Genomic DNA, 17796 nt, shown 5'->3' on the forward strand with positions numbered 1-17796 from the left:
CCCTAGCTCTGCCGAAGAGATGGGGTGGGTTTTAAGCGCCACTGGCTTTGCACAGATAAGCCAGAAAACCCAAGATATTCTTGGAATCTAACAAGACTTGTTATTAAAAAAAAAAATATTAGAAAGATAAAAAATTAAGGGATGAATGAAACACTAAGATAAATTAATAGAGTATTGTATAATGATATTAAATTAAAAAATTCACAGATTTTGCAACATGCGCAACCATCATAGGCGTATTGAAAATACAAGACACAAAAGTCGGCGGTGGTCAGCAATCACCTATTTTTTACATTTTATATTAACTTGTGACGTCATTTGGAAGAGCTCAATAGAAATATAAAAGAACTAAAGCTTGTTTGGAAAGCAATTTGACATTCGTGACGTCAGCACTCTAACGTATCGCTAATTGCCATTCGCAAATATATTCCAGATACGTAATGTCAACAAGTGAACCGTTTGCAACGTTAAATAATTTTGATATTTGATTTTTATCGTGATGGCTTTTTATAAAAGTGAAGAATTTAGTAAGAAAAACATTAATGATGGAGATGAACGTGTACGGATTCATGAACGGTCACGACACTATAGAAATGTGAGGTATGTATGTATATATATACAGGATGGTCCGAATTGTAAAATATGTAAAACAACAAAATAAAATATATGTGTTTAAGAGTTTTTCCGAAAAACTCAAACCGGTGAGTTTTTCAATAAATAAAAAATATTTTAATATTTGAGGGATAGTTTCACCCCCTTAGAATTCGAGTTTTGAAAAATCCTTTCTTATCGAACCTCTACACCCTATAGTCAATCTGTTTTCCAAAAATCAGCTTTTTACGTCAAGCGGTTTAAGCAGGATCGTGATTAATCAATGACCAGATTTTTCGAAACACCCTGTATACATTTTTTAAAAATCTTAAAATATGTAAAAAACAAAATAAAATACACGTGTTTATGCGTTTTTGCGGAAACTTGACCGTTTTTTAAATAAAAAATATTGTAATATTTGAGGGGTGGTTTTACCCTTTTGGAACTGGATTTCGAAAAATCCCTTCTTATCGAACCTCTACACCCTAGAATCAACCTGTGTGCCAAAATTGAGCTTCTTACGTTGAGTGGTTTGAGCAGGATCGTGATTAATCAGTATGTCAGTCACTTAAGGATTTTATATATTAGTATAGATTATTTAAAAAATCCACTATTTACAAATTTGATATGTGTTTTATATGAAAATTTATGAATAGTAATTCGAATCGAGTCGTTTTAAATTAGGACTAGAAAAAGAGAAAATTATTATATATAATATAAGGATTATATTATAGGAATTTATCCTTATCATTTACTCTGATAAATGTTTAAATAAACTTTTCAAATTTCAATCCTTCATATTTTCTGAATGACTCGACCAATTTTCAAAAACAAAGCGGGATAGTATAGAGAATAGAAATCCCTTTTCATTGCGGTACCACTTGGACCCCCCCTTCCCATTTGAAAAAATTAGGGATGACACCCCTCGCTTAGAGGGTTGAAGATTTGAATCATTTTTGGGGCAAAAGTTGTCCCTCTCACAAACAAAATTGACGTGTTTTTGGATTTTTTGAAAAAAAAATACCCTAGCCGTTATGCCTTGCGGAACGTTTTCGATGGGCCACCCTGTATAAAATAAACATGACATTCCACCAATCGGCATGCATGTATGCGATTTTTTTTGTCAAAATTTTATGCCTTTTTCGCGTTGCCTGTTGGCATTTTAGCCACGAACACGCCTGCTAAACAACGAAAAACGCCTGCCAACGAAAAATGCCTGCCAACAATTTTCCACGTTTCTTAATCAATTTGGCAAGTTATAACTCATGTATCTTATAATATTTTCAGTGTTCAAATTTCACCCTTTCGATTGGCCGCCCCCGCTTTAAGCCCCGGGATTGCGCTGGTAGACATGACTATTTCATAATGGCTACTATCAAAAGAATGCTTACATTTTATAGAAAAAAATTACAAGGAAAAATAGCCATGCTAACGATGATACGGTTTTTATGTGGAGCCAGCTCTCGGTCTATGACTTAAATTTTTTATATTATTTGGAACGTTGAAATTGGTTAAAAAATTATTTTTGGCGTTTGAAAAAAATAGCATGTTCTATTCGGAGTAAAAATGACTTTTTGTGCCTCGGATGTATGTCCAAAAATAATCAAACCAAATCAACGCAGCAAAAGTGTCATTTTTACTCTAATAAAAACAATATACTATTATCTATAAAGATAAAAAGCACCACCAGTCACTACATAATGGAAAGCGCGCTTTCATGGCTATTCCGGAATTTTACACTACTGCCATTTGCGTTGGCATTAAAATGTACAAAAGTGAGAATGAGTACAAAATTTCAAGGAAAATGGTTTACTAATATTCTTAAAATAATATATATAATAATGTTCATAGGGAACTTTTTTTATTTTAATATGTCGAATCACCCACCGTAGATACACTATTTTTTAACACACATATGCAAATATCATAGTTGAGGGTTGGAACCTTTGGTGTGAACAACAAAAATAAAGCACCAATTCATCACAATACACCAAAGAGATGATTAGTTAGTTAATTAAAAAGTTTTATTCATCTGCTGAGAATGCTAACGTAGTTAGCAAAACGCGCGTCCTGTAATGAGAGTAAAAGTGTTTTGGTGTATTGTGGTGTATTAGTGTTTTATTTTGCTATTTTACTCTGTATGCAAAGAAAATAATAAACCTTTCTATGCAAAGAAAATATATATTCAAAACAAATAATTTTTCGTCAAAATATTAAATAATATAAAAATATGAAAAATCTTATTAATAATAACATAAATACAAGTTAAAATAAATTCATGAAAAACATCACAGCAAGTATTTCTAATTAATCTACCTAGGCCCTAACTTAAACTAAATTATTATAGGAACTTAACACTTCGTTCTACGATTCCATCCGGTCTGAAGAACCCCACATTCTCATCCAGTCTTTTTTTTAAATATCTAATATTTATGAGTGCCTGTTGTGTTTTCAAAGAGCAGAAATCCTATGCAGTTGCTATTGAGACTTTTATTGAAAACTTTTGAGACTTTTCTTACTTCGTGGACTTAGCAATGTTTGCACTTAGAATGAATGCATTAGCTTCTATGCCGTCTATACTAAATAGCCTCAACCTTTTGCTCAGTCCCTCTTTAAACGAGTCATACTCCGTGTCAGTTCCGTTTAAAAATCGTTTCATAAATTTCTTCTTTACATTCTCGTACTTTTTGATGCCTGCTGGTTTTGAAATGCTTTTCATGGGTGTAGACGTTCTCTGGTTATATTCTATAGAGTTTTGTTGGACGATAACATTGTAAATTTGTTCATCTAAGTTATATTGGGCCATGATGTCACTGTATGTTGTTTTGATGATGGTGCCTGTGACAATTTTCTTAAGATACTGTTTATACTTTCACAGGCATCCTTTTTTATACTCAGACTACCTGTCGTAGAGCGGTATGTGGTGACCATTCTGCAATCCTATTGGTGGCTAAATGCCCCTCCTACGATCCAATTATGTTTACCTTCCTTCTCGTGGGGAGATTCCTCACGTAAAAATATATTTTTTTTAATATTAATATAGATCCGATGTCTATTTTGTAGCTACAGGGGGTTAAAATCCAATTTTTTTTTCGATATATTATATTTATAAATATTATAATTTTCTTAAACTTCTAAATTATAAATATTCTAATTTCAGTCCAAATGAAATTTGGAGGGTTAATGTTACTATAAGTGCGAAATAATATGAAGTGATTTTAAGAAGTGCTCCTGTTCATTTTTCAATTATTAAAGTGCCTATTTAGTTACATTTAAAATTAATTAATTAATTGGTGTATAGTATTTGTATTATGGGTTTGTTTATATTTTATGAAACATATTTTTTTCCTATTAAAATAAACATAGCTTACTAAATCACTAGCTAGCCATTTTTAAATACAGGGTGTTAATTAAGTATCTGGCCAAACTTCAGGAGGTGATTTTTTGAGTGTTTTTAAGGTAAAAATTCATATAAACGTGTCCGGAAATGTATAATTTTAAAGATATAGGGGTGTCAATGTGTTTTCTAATAGACCTTTTTTATTAATATTTCAAAGATCCGTTTCCCGATTTTGTTGAAATTTTTCCCCGTGTTGTGAACTTTGATAAGTTAGCACTAATTAAATGATAATTATTTACAACAATATTCAAACGATAAAAACTTATCCTAATAAAAAATATTTGGCACCGCTTTGGATTCATTTGTTTTTACGCCTGTTGGTGGTGGAAACCATGCAAGCTTATCCTTTGTCCTAAGTTGTTAATTAAAAAAATAATAATCATATAAAAAAAATATAGGTCCTAATAGCCTAAATTTTATCCTTGTTTATAATAATATACAAAAATTTTATCAAAATATATCAGCAGATCCGATGAGACCCGAGTTATTATATGTTTTGGAACTTAATGATTTAATTAATTATTCCCTTTAATGCATCGATTGTGCGCATTATCCTACGCGTCAAGAAAAAATATTGCATTAGTCTAAATTTATTATTTATGTTATTCCGCTCTTTCACGTATAATTTGCCTCTTGCTTCTCATACGGAAAGAGTTTAGATATAGATTAAAATAGCCCAACTGTACCTAACAACCCATGCTTTGACGCATATTCTTCTTTATAATAATATCGGCTTTCCCAGACTAAACATCCATATCCATAAAATAGTTGGCCCACACACACTAATAAGACCTCATTTCGCCCCTCGAACGGCCTTGCTCTATTCAACTATCGACTTACGTGTTGACAAGTTGATTAGGCAGGTTATTGAACTCATGTCGCCTCTAGCATGTCGTTTTTTCAAAGATGGGTCCCATATAAACGCGGCCAGAAGTATTTTCAATACTAAAAGATATAAGGTAAAAGTTTCTATAGGTTAAGTTAGGCTGGTTTTTTACTTTATGTAAATTTTTGAAATTTTCATTTCTGAAGAAAGTGTAAATTCCATAGATTGCCGGGGGAGGTGTAATATGATGGTATAGACCTCCCTGTGGTATAATATTAATTGTTGGTTTGTTACATATTTAGCAATAGGAAATATATTGCAATTATTGCCTACCCAGCAGAATCTATGACCTATTCATAGGGATCGGAGTGTTTGGGCCGAGATCTAATTACTCCGAACCAATGGGCACTTACCATAGTATCCTACAGGCAGAAATCTACGCTATCGAGAGATGCGTACAACTTATCTTAGATAGGAAATATCGGAAACAAGAAATAGCCATCTTATCTGATAGTCAAGCAGCGTTAAAGGCGATCAACTCAGTATCAATCAATTCGAAATTGGTCAAAGAATGCATAGAGAAGCTGAATAAATTAGGCAAAGAAAACAAAGTCCTCCTACACTGGGTGCCTGCTCACCAAGGGATAAAAGGCAATGAAAAAGCAAATAATCTAGGTAGAAAAGGAGCGAACACTCCACTAACTGGACCAGAACCGTTCTGCTTTCCAAGTGGTAACCAACTCAAGGAGGAACTCAAGAACTTGGAAGATTCCATCCGCAACCTGGAATGGAAATCTTGCAATGGTCTAGGACACTCGAAGAAGTTTCTGAGGGCTTATGATCAATAAAAATCACAGATCTTCCTAGGTCTGAGTAAGAACAATCTTCGGATTGTCACGGGGTTTTTAACAGGACACTGTCTCCTCAATGAACACCTCAGTAGATTGAAACTAAGAAGAAACGGCGAATGCAGATTCTGTGGGGAAGATGGTGAAACACCAGTACACCTCATCACTGAGTGCGCCGAGACGACAACCATTCGTGCCATGAATTTTGGTACGACTGATATTGGAGATGGAGAACTACCCTCTATAAAACCGTCCCAGATACTGGCTTTTGTCAAAGCCCTGGGACTGTATGATGAGTTATGATTCAAGAAAGGGGGACACAATGGATCTGTAAGGTCGAAGTGATTAACCCCCCTCCCACTCATTCTAAATTCTAAAAATGACCTATTCATCGGTCAATGCCCGTAATTATCGACATTAACAAAGATACTTTTGCCATGAACTAAAGTGTTTCTTTCCATCTGAAACAATATATTATAAAAGTATTTCAATAGGCTAGCGAACCACCCTCGTCCTATTTAAAAAAATAGTTATGTTTAAAAATATTACTTAGGTATGTTTGAACCGGCCAGAAAACAACAAGAAAAACATTAGGTGATCAACTCTATTTGTCCAAAGCTACTTGATTAAAAATTAATGGTTTTAACACAGACATGGTACTTTAGATTGAAATTTAAAATGCTATTTTTAAAACGAAACTTCTTTACGCTCGTTGGGAGTAAAAATGCAAGGTCGTGACACACGAGCTAGCGTCAGGGAAAGCGGTAACGGCAGTGTTTCCACAGCTACCCCATTCGGGGTAGATTCTCTTTCTAAACAGTTTAACTTGCTCTGTGTTACGATCTGTGAAATACGCGGCTAAAAAAATCACTATAATAAATTTGATACTGTACCTGTGTACCAGTATCCTGTCTGCTAGAAAGTAAATTTTCATGCATATTTTTATCGATAGGTTTGTAGCTTCTCAATAACGATCTAGGTAGAGCAATAGAATTATTAGAGCTAGCAACTCGCATTTTTATTGGAGGACACTGTCATATTTATTTTAAAACAATAATCAACGAGAATATTCGTATAATTTAACAAAATTACTGTAAACCACTATAAATACGAATTGTTGGTTAGGTTCAAAATTTTTTCTCTTCTTAAATAAATTTAAGTGTTAACATTATTAGGCATTTGTATACAAGTGTGTATTTGGTGGTTGTATACAAGGTGGTATTCCACAAAATTTGTAGGCCATTAAGAGACCATTTCACTAGTCCAAAAAAGTAGCAAAATAAGCGTTCGGCATTTAACGTTTTATGTAAAACTGGCTAGGTATTTTTACACAAATGAAGAAAGAAATTAAAGATAAAGGATTATACTATATCCGTGTTGTAGCACATTTTTAGACAACTTCTTTATTTTCAAGATCTTGATGGTCAAACACCAACAAAATATTACTTATGTTTGTATTAAATTTTCTTGAAAATAAAGACATAATTTAAAATTCCTTTACAATGCGGAAATAGATTGAAGTTTTGTGATTACAGTGGTATATAATTTATATGGTTTTGTAAGTTGGCTCGCTATTTTATGCCAAATGCTGAAGCTCTGCAAACCTTAATCAAGCCTTAATCAAAGCACGTGTATTTGGAATTTTGGGTATGGCTTAACACGACAGGATCGGGCTTTGGCCACACACCCGCTTTACCGGACCCCTTAGAGTGACCCGAACAGTACAGCGTAATGGACTCTTAAGGAAAAGGAAAATGTACAGATTACAGAAATAAATTGAAAATAATATTTATATTAAAACAGCATTATATTAGGTCACTTTATCAAAATGTCCTTTAAATCCTTCAATTTAATAGCTGTTAGTAAGAAGCTCGACTAAAAATATGCGCACATAGTGTACACACGGTTTTTTTTAATTGGAAATGTCAATAGTTGACGTATTGTGATAATATGTCATTCTATTCAGAATGTCATTTTCTTCTTCACAAACTAAAAAAGTAGGGAGAGTATTATTTAAAAAGCAAAATTTGTACTAATTTCCGGTGGAACAGGAAGTGACCAAAGGTACTTGAATACGTCAATTAATCCCAATTTATGTCATATAAATAATTTAATAAAAAAGTTATAAGGGTGACCTACTTTGAAAAAAAAAACGGTTTTATAATTATATAACTGTAATTTTGTTAAATTAAATAATTATTTTACAATCGATCCAAGGAAGAAAAATCAATGTTTCTATCTCTAATTTAACACTCGTTATAGCCGGAGAGCTGGCGACAGATTTAGAGAACATATTTTAGGCAAGTTAGAATAACAAAAAAAATAAACTTTAATAACTTGTGAGCCGAGAATCCTAAGTCTGGCTGGGGGGTTGGGGGTATTTCGCTACTGCGCAACCCATAACATTTGCAAAAAAATAAATCCAAAAAACATTCTTTAGGCAACTTGAAATTTGTTTATTCTTAAATTTTAGCATCTATTTAACCTAGAAATATGTATGCCAGACTTTTTTTTTCGGGTTTAAAGTGTAACCCGACCATTCCAAATATGTTTAATTATTATACCTGGAAAACATACTTTAAGTATTCTAAAATTTTTACAGCGTGTTTATTAGATGATATTAAAAAATATGTGTTAATTGCCAAACGAATTCAACGGGATTTAATACTTGCCTGACGCGAATAAAGATTTTAAATGAGCGCTATAAGAAAGTCTTGTGAGTATCTATAAGCGTGAGAAAGATAGTTTATTTAGATCCGTCGGCAGCCGATGATGAGCCGATGCGGCTGACATAACAGTATTTTGGAGTACTTCAAATTTTCATAGAAACAATTTTTTTTTCGGTTTCATTTCAATTATTTGCAGGCTTTTTAATTCAGACATTATTTTGTTGGAATTAAGTTCCCAAGTAGCATTTTCACGACTTGCGACCACATGTTCACTAAACACAACGTTGGATTAGTTACAAAAAATAGTTAGCTCACTACCTTGGGTATTAAAATAAATTTAAACGTTTTTATAACGTTGTGCCGACGTTGGACTAGTACTACAGCAAAGTAGAAGCTTCTGCGACGTCGAATAAACGTTGTCTTCTAAACTTTTTTGCTTAAGTGATCTTTAGGTGATTCGGACAACGTAGTTACAACGTTGGACAATATAGAGTTTTCCGACGTCAGTTTCAGGACCTATTCCAACGTTATACAAACGTCGTCTGTTTTACTAATTCCAACGCTGTTTAGATTTCCTTATTCTTACGTTGGTAGGACGTCGAGTCACTACCTTTTTGCAACTGTATTGAACCATAACCTTAAATCTTAAATTTTCACTTCATTGTTCTGTTCAGTCAGACAGTTCAGTACTGTTTTTGTTTTTATAAAAAAAAACTTAATTAAAATGGACATAAGAAAGGTACATATAAAACTAAATTTAAATATACATCGACATATATTACCGATAGTTTATCCACTCCCTCGTTTATTTAGATTATAGAGGGCGGCACAAGCTAGACTCTAGGATGACTAAATTAGGCAATCTTGCGACTAGTATACTACCTGTTAAGGCCGAACTGCGACTTTAATAGTCCAGTATGCGACTACTCGAACTACTCCATCTTAATCTCCAAAACAACAAAGTAAAAGCCGCCATGTTGTTAAATAAGAAAATGTTTCGTTCCTAAAATAGCAATTCCTGCTTTTTGAATACATTAACTTGAAATATTTGACCCTAAAAAACACGCGGAAACAATTTTTTCGACTGCGAATAAATTATTCTCATTTTACTAAAAAAAAATTCAAGGAAATTTTTAAAACTCCTTTAATTTTAAAGCCCATTAGTATTTTTCAAAGTAGAAACAATACATTTATCAATAAAGTTGTTTGCGTTTAACTTTTTTGCCTTGGGTAACGAATTACAGAGTCGGTTAAAGTGTTTCAATAATTATGATCTTCAAACTTCCTCCACACTTAAATACTTTTGTTTTGTTTTCCTTCACTGCCATCTGACATATGTCTCTAACTAAATCATAAAAATAATATTTTTACTATAATTATCCCAATTTAGGATAAAACGCGACTTAGACGCCATATTAGTTTTGTATTTCTGTGAATTAGTATTTTAAACAACGTTGCAGTTTGTACTAAATTAGGCTTCTAGCCAACGTCGGTATCCAACGTCGTTTCGACCCTAAAATTATTCTCCAAACTAGTGCAGACTAGGGTTGGCACGAGGTTGTACCGACGTTGCGCCCCGACGTTTGGTCGCGTGACACAACGTTGTCCCGACGTCCAAATGCTGCTTGGGTTACCAGGTACAAATATGTATTTATAAATTAAATATTGACGTGCATAGTGTAAATAGTTTAGAATAATTACTGCAAATAATTTTTTTAGTAACTACTAATTTCGCTACCAACTACTAAATCACAATGGATAAAAAACATTTAAGTTGTGTAGTTTGTAAAAAAGTTACTAGTGACAAAGTTATTGTTTTTGATGAAGGCAGACTATAAAAATGTAAAGAATTTTTAAAAGTGCGCCAACAACATGGTTTAAAATTTAAAGAAGTGGTTTTACCAGAAAACGTAGTCCCGACAAAAGGGTACCATGTACAGTGCTAAAAAAATTAGTATTCTGGAATTTTATTAAAGTACCATTGTTAATCTTTCTAAATCGATTCAAAAGTAAGTAAAAGTCGAGGTGCCCCCCTTTAGTTAAGAACCTTCTTCTAAAAAAATAGTTTATAAGCTGTATTATATTATTTCCTATGAAAACTACGTCTACCTGTGAAATTTTTTCTTTTTTTTTGAGATTTCATCTTAAAATGCAGATATTTTCTGGATGAACGTAATTTGATAAACATTGCAGATGGTAATTTTTGCAATTCTTTCATCCTTCTCTCTTGAATTTAAAAGCAGTCTGCATAAAAATATAATAGAATCATCTTTTTTTTCAAATTATAATAACATCTGCATTTCCGCTTTTCTCACTTTCTTAGGAATCTAATAGAATATTTAAAAATTAAAAGTACGTATTTCCATTTTTTATTAATAATCAGATATTAAATTATTTATTAATAACGCTTTTAATAGATTAGATGATATATAAAAGTATGTAATAAGTATTTTAATAGAGCCAGTTTGGAATAAAAGAAAAATTCATGACAAATGTTTCATGACAAAATGGCGAAGGAATTATGAATACAATTTTAAAATATAATTGAAAAATCCGGAAAAATTCATAATTCCATGGTGGTATACTAATAATAACAATCAATAAATTAAAACAATTACACTGTTTTATCATTTTTATTAAATGTAGACTCTACACTTTCTCTAATTTGACATATTTATATCAGTTTTAACAATAATTGCATTTCGTAATGTATCTATCACATTGTGTCGTTTATACAAGTAAACTTATATTTTACTAAGATATTGTTGTAAAACACGTTTGAAGAATATTATACTCTAATAACACAGAAACTAATAAGGCAATTTCAATTCTTTTTTTACTACTTTAAAATTACATTTATGATAATAAACAATATTATATAACAGAATAATATTTAATGAGAGTCAAATACCATAAGATTAAAAAAAGGCGTCAGAGTTCGCTTGGAAATGAAGATTGCTGTTATTTTATACATATTTAAAATTATATGAAATGTCATCGATCGTCATTTCCAAGCCAGCTTGACGGTGATTTTTTTTGATCATACTGCACATTGGAACATACTTGAAGCCGTAACAATTTTCTATAAATTTTATTCTAATATTATAGAAAATTGTACGGAGGAAACATTATAATATAATTTGCTATCTAAAGGCAGGTCCATATAATATACTCTAGTGGTAGAAGATCATGTTATAAAACTAACAATTCGACCAAAAGTAATTAATAATATTGTATTAATATAGGCACTTAAAAAATTAAGTACTATAGATTATAGCAATCGTATTAAACATATGGTTAAGTCTACACTTTGATTTATAACGAAACAACAATCTTTGATACTTTATTTCAATAAAGTAAAAATTAGCTCAATAAAATTAAATTCTATAGATTTTTATTAGGATAAAATTCCTAAGAAAGATGTACTAATTTTTTGAGATATGTACCAAATAAAATGAGATTTTAAATTTAAGGGTAAAACTAAATGAGTTGTATAAAGACTCATTTAATGTGTACATCAACAACAGAAATTATGGAAAAAAATCATAAAAAGCAGTAATTTCAAATATTACACTTTATCGGTAAGATTAACTTCAGTCAGTTTAATATCTCCATCGTTGCCTCCATTTTCAAGCTGCTGTCCACTAATCTTCCGTTCGGGAATCGGTTCTCCTTTCAAAATAAACTGAATTTCGTCCAATGTCTTGCCTTTAGTTTCTGGAATGTAGAGCCACGAAAATATTGCCGTCAAAACTGTCGTTGAAGCGAAAATGTAGAATGGCAGATCCAGATAATAAATGTCTATTAATCTCTGGTACATTTCTACTGACAGTAATCCGAAGAATAGGTAGGAGAAATCAGCCAATGTCATGCCCATAGCTTTCACTTTAGCCGGGAACAGTTCGGCTGTCATTACTATGGGTATAATTCCCAGTCCAAATTTGAAAACAGCGGCGTACACCATAACTGCAGCGATGGGTATCCAGGAAATTCCAGCGACGTCCTGACCCGATTTTTTCATTGTAAAGTATCCCGCCAATACGAATAACGAGATTCCGCTCAATAAGCTGGAGGATATAAGGAGGCCCTTGCGTCCGAACTTGTCACAGATAAAATCGGCTATGGTCGCTGCTATCAACATGAAGGCGGAGAACATAATACCAGCTACCTCGTACGAAACGTACTCGGACTCTGCTTCTTTTAAAATCGAATGCAAATTCATCAGCATCACACTGATACTACTGAAATGCTGGGCGGCATTTAATACGACCATAATGATCAGAGCTTTACGATTGCCCTTGTTGATTATGAGATCTTGCGGACGTCCTCTTTCGCTTCTCTGTCTTCTAATTGCCACCGTTATCTCTTCGAATTCCTTTTCGAGGTTTCCTCCCGTTCTGAGCCTCTTTAAGTGTGTCTTGGCTTTTTCGCCTTTGCCTTTGGACAGTAGGTAGTATGGGGAATCGGGCATAAATGGAAAGGTGATCAGTTGAATTAAGACGAAAGCTGATCCCACGATTGATGAGGTATAGAAAGGCGTGAAAGGTGCAATAGCGTAAACGACTAATATTCCTACCAACATCATAACGTAAATGACACCAGCAAGGAATCCTCTTATTTTCTTGTCGGCTATTTCGGCTATGTACATAGGAGCGGCAACAAAAGCTACGTCACCGGATAAACCCGTCATAAATCTGAAAACAAAATAAAAAACATTTAAAATCAGTTAAAATATCGAAAATAATTCTTAAATATTTTTCTGTTATAATTTTGGCTTTAATATACAGGGGGGTCTTAAATAAGTGAAAATATTTCCAAGAGTGGTAGATCTCGGTAAAAAAACATATTCTCTCTTTATCCTTTTTCAAGTACAAAATTGCTGAGTTATTTTATTTTGAAAATGTATAAAACAAATACTTGAAAACCACTGAATTTTCTTCTAGATTTTCATTTTTGTAATTTTAATCTAATACCTATGTTGTCATAATATTAAGATATTATGTTTTTAAACTATATTTAAAATAAGGGCTCAAACGCACTGCCGACCAGCATTTGATTCAATGTTCAAATGCTGATCGCTGCGACCGGGGCCTGTTTCATAAAAATGAAGAGTTAAAAAGTTGACGAGTGAGGAGTTGCAAAATGTTGCATTTTATTTCATAAAAGTTTTGAAGAGTTGAGGAGTGTAGGGTTGAAAAGTAACGAGGTGAAGAATTGGTTAGTTTAAAAAATGTTTAATTTTATTTCATAAACACTCTTCGCTCGTCATTTCGTCAAGATCTACTGACGAGTTTACGAAAACCCTCATTTTTAGTTCAAATACGTTGTAGTGCACATCATATATAGTATATTTAACAAAACTTTGGTTGCACATCATAATACGACTACCAGCAAACTCCATAAGACGACGCATGGTGTCATTGATGACATACAACCAAAGTTTTGTTAAATATACTATATAATATAATAATATACAAAACCTACTATTTAGCAGTGATTCTTCTTCTGATGAAGAAAATGTGCCACATAGGCAAAGAAAGTTATATAGGAAGAGAGTAAGGTAAGATATTTGGCACAATATACTTACGAATCTATGTATTATAAATGATACGATTTCAAAAGCTACGGGTGGTTAGAAAATCGACCCCTTTATGCAAATGCCCAATTCAGGATGTGTGAAGAAAAATTTACTTCTCTTCAAATGATTCTGGATAACGACCTGAAGCAAAGCCCTAGAGGAGGAGGATTAAGAGTTAAACAAATTATTGAGGTGGCTCTTTATTGGCTGGGAACAGGCGTACAATACCATGCTGTAGGAGATTTATTTTATTTATTTATCGTATGGCTCATATACATGCAAGAAAACCAGACACTTAAACATAGACATAAAATAAACTACAATGTAAATGAAAACATTACAATGTAAATATAAAAAAAAAGCATAATATAAAAAGACAACATAAAAAACGTATTTACGAACACTATATATTAACATCTAGATGCCCTATCCATTCCAAAGCTGATGGAGAAGCCTCCAGAAAGTCCCTCCAGTCTTCACCATAAGCGCGTAGGTTGCACTCTCTAGTTATGTGATGGATGGTTTGGTGGGGGGATCCGCCATCACATTCTGGGGAAGGTATTTTTCCCCACTTATAAAGGGAATCCGCACATCTTCCATGGCCAGAGCGTATCCTATTCAAAGTTGACCATGTTTTCCGGTTTAGATCGGTACCCCGTGTCTCGCAATAGTTATGTTTGAACCAGGAATATAGGTGCGCATCGGCCATTTCTCTCCATAACTAAAGCCACTGTTCTCGAGAATTGTAGTTACTGCTTTTTAGTTGTTCAGCTGTTCGCAAAGGTGGATTCCTCGACTTAAGTCTATTCACCTCTAAAGCAGGAAGTGTTTTATGTACAGGTAGCGTTGGGGCAGCTATTATTTTATCAAATTCTCTAAGAAGAGCCTCGTTTCTGCGTAGATTTGGAGGTAGGATGTTACTCAGAACTGGAAGCCAGTAACTAGGGGTGCATCTGATTGTCCCTGTAATCAGCCGCATGGTGTTGTTCAGCTATCTGTCTACGAGATTTGTGTGGTGGCTATTCAACCACAGGGGTGCACAATACTCTGCCACACTGAATACCAGACCAAGGGCGGAGATCCGAAGTATTGTTGCTTTTGCACCCCACGAAGTACCACAAAGTTTTTGTATAATGTTGTTTCGTGTTCTGATTTTCCCAGCAACATTTTCTAGGTGTTTTCTTCGAAATGAGAGTGTACGGTCTAGAGTAATCCCCAGATATTTTGGATATTTGTTATTACTCAGAGTGGTGTTACCAAACTGGACGCTTATTTCAGTATTCGCCAGCTTGTTATTAAGATGGAAGGTGTCTGTCTTATTTGCATTGGGTTGAAGTCTCCATTTTATAAAATAGGCATTCAAGGATGCGAGATCCTTTGTAAGCGTTTCTTGGGTTTGATATAGCGATTCATATTCCGTTGCTATGGCTATATCGTCTGTGTAACAAAATTTTCTAGATTGCGTATCTGGTAGGTCAGAGATGTATAAGTTGAATACGAGAGGGGCGAGAACGGAGCCTTGGGGTAAGCCGTTGTTAAGTTTTTTAGGTTTACTTGTGCTCTCTCCCTGAAATACTTGGATATATCGGTTAGTTAGCATGTTGTTGGTAACTCGAGCTATAGTTTGACCAGTAAGTGCTTTAAGTAATTTATAAACCATACCATCTCTCCAGACTGTGTCGTAAGCGGCTGTTAAATGGACAATAGCTATGGAGGTTTTAAGCTTAAGTTGGAAATTTCCTTCAATGTGAGATGTAAGTGCTCGAACTTGGTCACAGCAACTGCGTTTAGGAATAAAACCTGCCTGTTCAACTGGAATATGGTCTAAAATACTATCCTTTATTCTATTGAAAATAAGTCGTTCTAGGAGCTTATAGGTACAACTAAGAAGGGCTATGGGTCGATAATTCTGAGGTTGATCTTTAGATTTTCCTGGTTTTAACACAGCTATTATTTTAGTTTTCTTTAATTCCTTTGGAATGTTGCCGGTTGATAAAATTCTCGAGAAGAAACTACAAAACCACTTGAGGGCAGGGTTTCCAGCGTAAATAAGGAATTCTGGATGAATGTTGTCATATCCAGGAGCTTTGTTCAGCTTGATGTCTTTAATAGCTGTGACTATGTCTTCAATTTCGAAGGGCTGTGAATATTCCGAGATATGGGGAGTGGTTTGTTCTTAACTCCTTAAATTTCCTCTTAATCTCAATTGTGTGCTCCTTATCACGTCGAGACCTAGATGTCTCAGCTATATAATTTGCAATTTGATTAGCTGATATTTGAGAGTTTGGCCTATTTTGTCTTGTTGAACCTCCTAAATTACGTAGAAGGGTCCAGGCCTTCCTACTAGATCGATGGAAGTCTGTGTTTTCCACTGTTTCAATCCAGCGGTCTCTTCTAGCAGTGTCTAGACTATGGAGGAGGTTATCTGCAACTTCTTGATCTCCGCTCTCTTTGAATTCCTCGTATAGATGTTCACTGTGTTCGTTCCAGCCCGGTATGTATTCTTTTCTATACCCCCTCGGAATGCATTTATTCGCTGCTGAAATTACAGCCCCGATGAAACGATTATAGTTTTCTGGTTCAGGTGGTATAAAGCGGATACATTGGTCTAATTTTTGTGCATATTGGTCCCAATTAGCTTTCTTAAAGTTCCATCTAGGACGAGGTGTGGATCTGACCACAGGGATTGATACACCCACATTCAGGATCGCTGGTCTATGTGTGCTGTCAAAGATATGCATGGTATATCCACTGCCACAGTGCATCGTGCATAAATTCGTAAAAGTTAAGTACTAAAACGCATATATCCAACTCAAATTTCCAGAGAGCATGCATCTGATTGCCCAGAATTTTCACCGTATAGCAAATATGCCACAGGTAATTTCAATGGTTTATTCGTCATATTTAAAAGGTAAATTTTTGAAATATTATCTATCTGCTATGATAAAATATGTAATTATTGTTTTTTCAAATTGTGTGTTTTCAAAGTCTTTCTCTAAAATTTTGGTATTTTATCAGCATGTTTGGCAAGGTAAATTAAAAAAAACCGACTAGGCGATATTGGGTTGTATGCATAAAGCGAAATAAAATTGAAGTAAAATAGTTTGCTTTCTTTATGTATATTACCCATTTCGTTTTTAGGATGCTGCTCATCAAATCTTCATGAATTGTGAAGAGTAGACACAAATTTATTTTGAAACCTAAACGATATTTACTCTTCACTCCTCAACTCTTCACTATTCACTCGTCGCTCATCAACTCTTCATTTTTATGAAACATGCCCGGGTCGTCCGTACGTTTGAGCGCTAATACTCTTCATAATCTTTTGACGTTTTGAAAGATATTTTACTTCGCAACAGGTTACGAAATAACTTTTTTTTCGTAGCTAGTGATGCAAAATAGCACTGATAAAAACAAAACTTTTCGTTTTCGTTTAGAAGTTACTAGATCGATTGGATACCCAATTATTTAACCCTAAACTACTAAGTGATAATTTTATGACGTAAGCCCCTCGGTAGGCCCTAACTTGACGTCTGACAGACGTATATAATTTATATTATACCGGGTGCGTCTCAAAAGTGGCTCACCCATATAACTTTTTTATTTTTTCAGATTAGAAAACGAGATATGGTATATTAGCATATGACATAATATTTGAACTTGTAACATGCGGTTCATAACAACAATTTTAGTATATCGTCGACATAACGACAAATACCAAACGTGTGGTACCAAATTAGTCGTAAAAAAATGCTTTTTCCAAATATGCTAATGAGCCATCCTCGTTCTATTTAAAAACATTGAGATATGATTAAAAATACGTTTTAGGCATCTTTTAACCGGCCAGGTCAAGACACGAAAAACAATAGACGATCAAATCTATT

General features: G+C 33.7%; 1 protein-coding gene across 5 annotated transcripts in view; it reads right to left on the minus strand.

The window, feature by feature from the left end:
- Nucleotides 1-10952: 10952 nt before the first annotated feature.
- Nucleotides 10953-17796, minus strand: part of LOC115875649 (facilitated trehalose transporter Tret1-like) — an 82691-nt gene continuing 75847 nt past the window's right edge. For all 5 annotated transcript variants that reach the window (XM_030891163.1, XM_030891165.1, XM_030891164.1 and 2 more), the window contains one exon: nt 10953-13028. In XM_030891163.1, coding sequence (XP_030747023.1) covers nt 11903-13028 — 1126 coding nt within the window. In that variant the 3' untranslated portion in view covers nt 10953-11902. The remainder of the gene's footprint in view (nt 13029-17796) is intronic.

The sequence above is a fragment of the Sitophilus oryzae genome, unplaced genomic scaffold (assembly GCF_002938485.1).
Source record: "Sitophilus oryzae breed Bouriz unplaced genomic scaffold, Soryzae_2.0 scaffold_1393_pilon_pilon, whole genome shotgun sequence".
NCBI lineage: Eukaryota > Metazoa > Arthropoda > Insecta > Coleoptera > Curculionidae > Sitophilus > Sitophilus oryzae.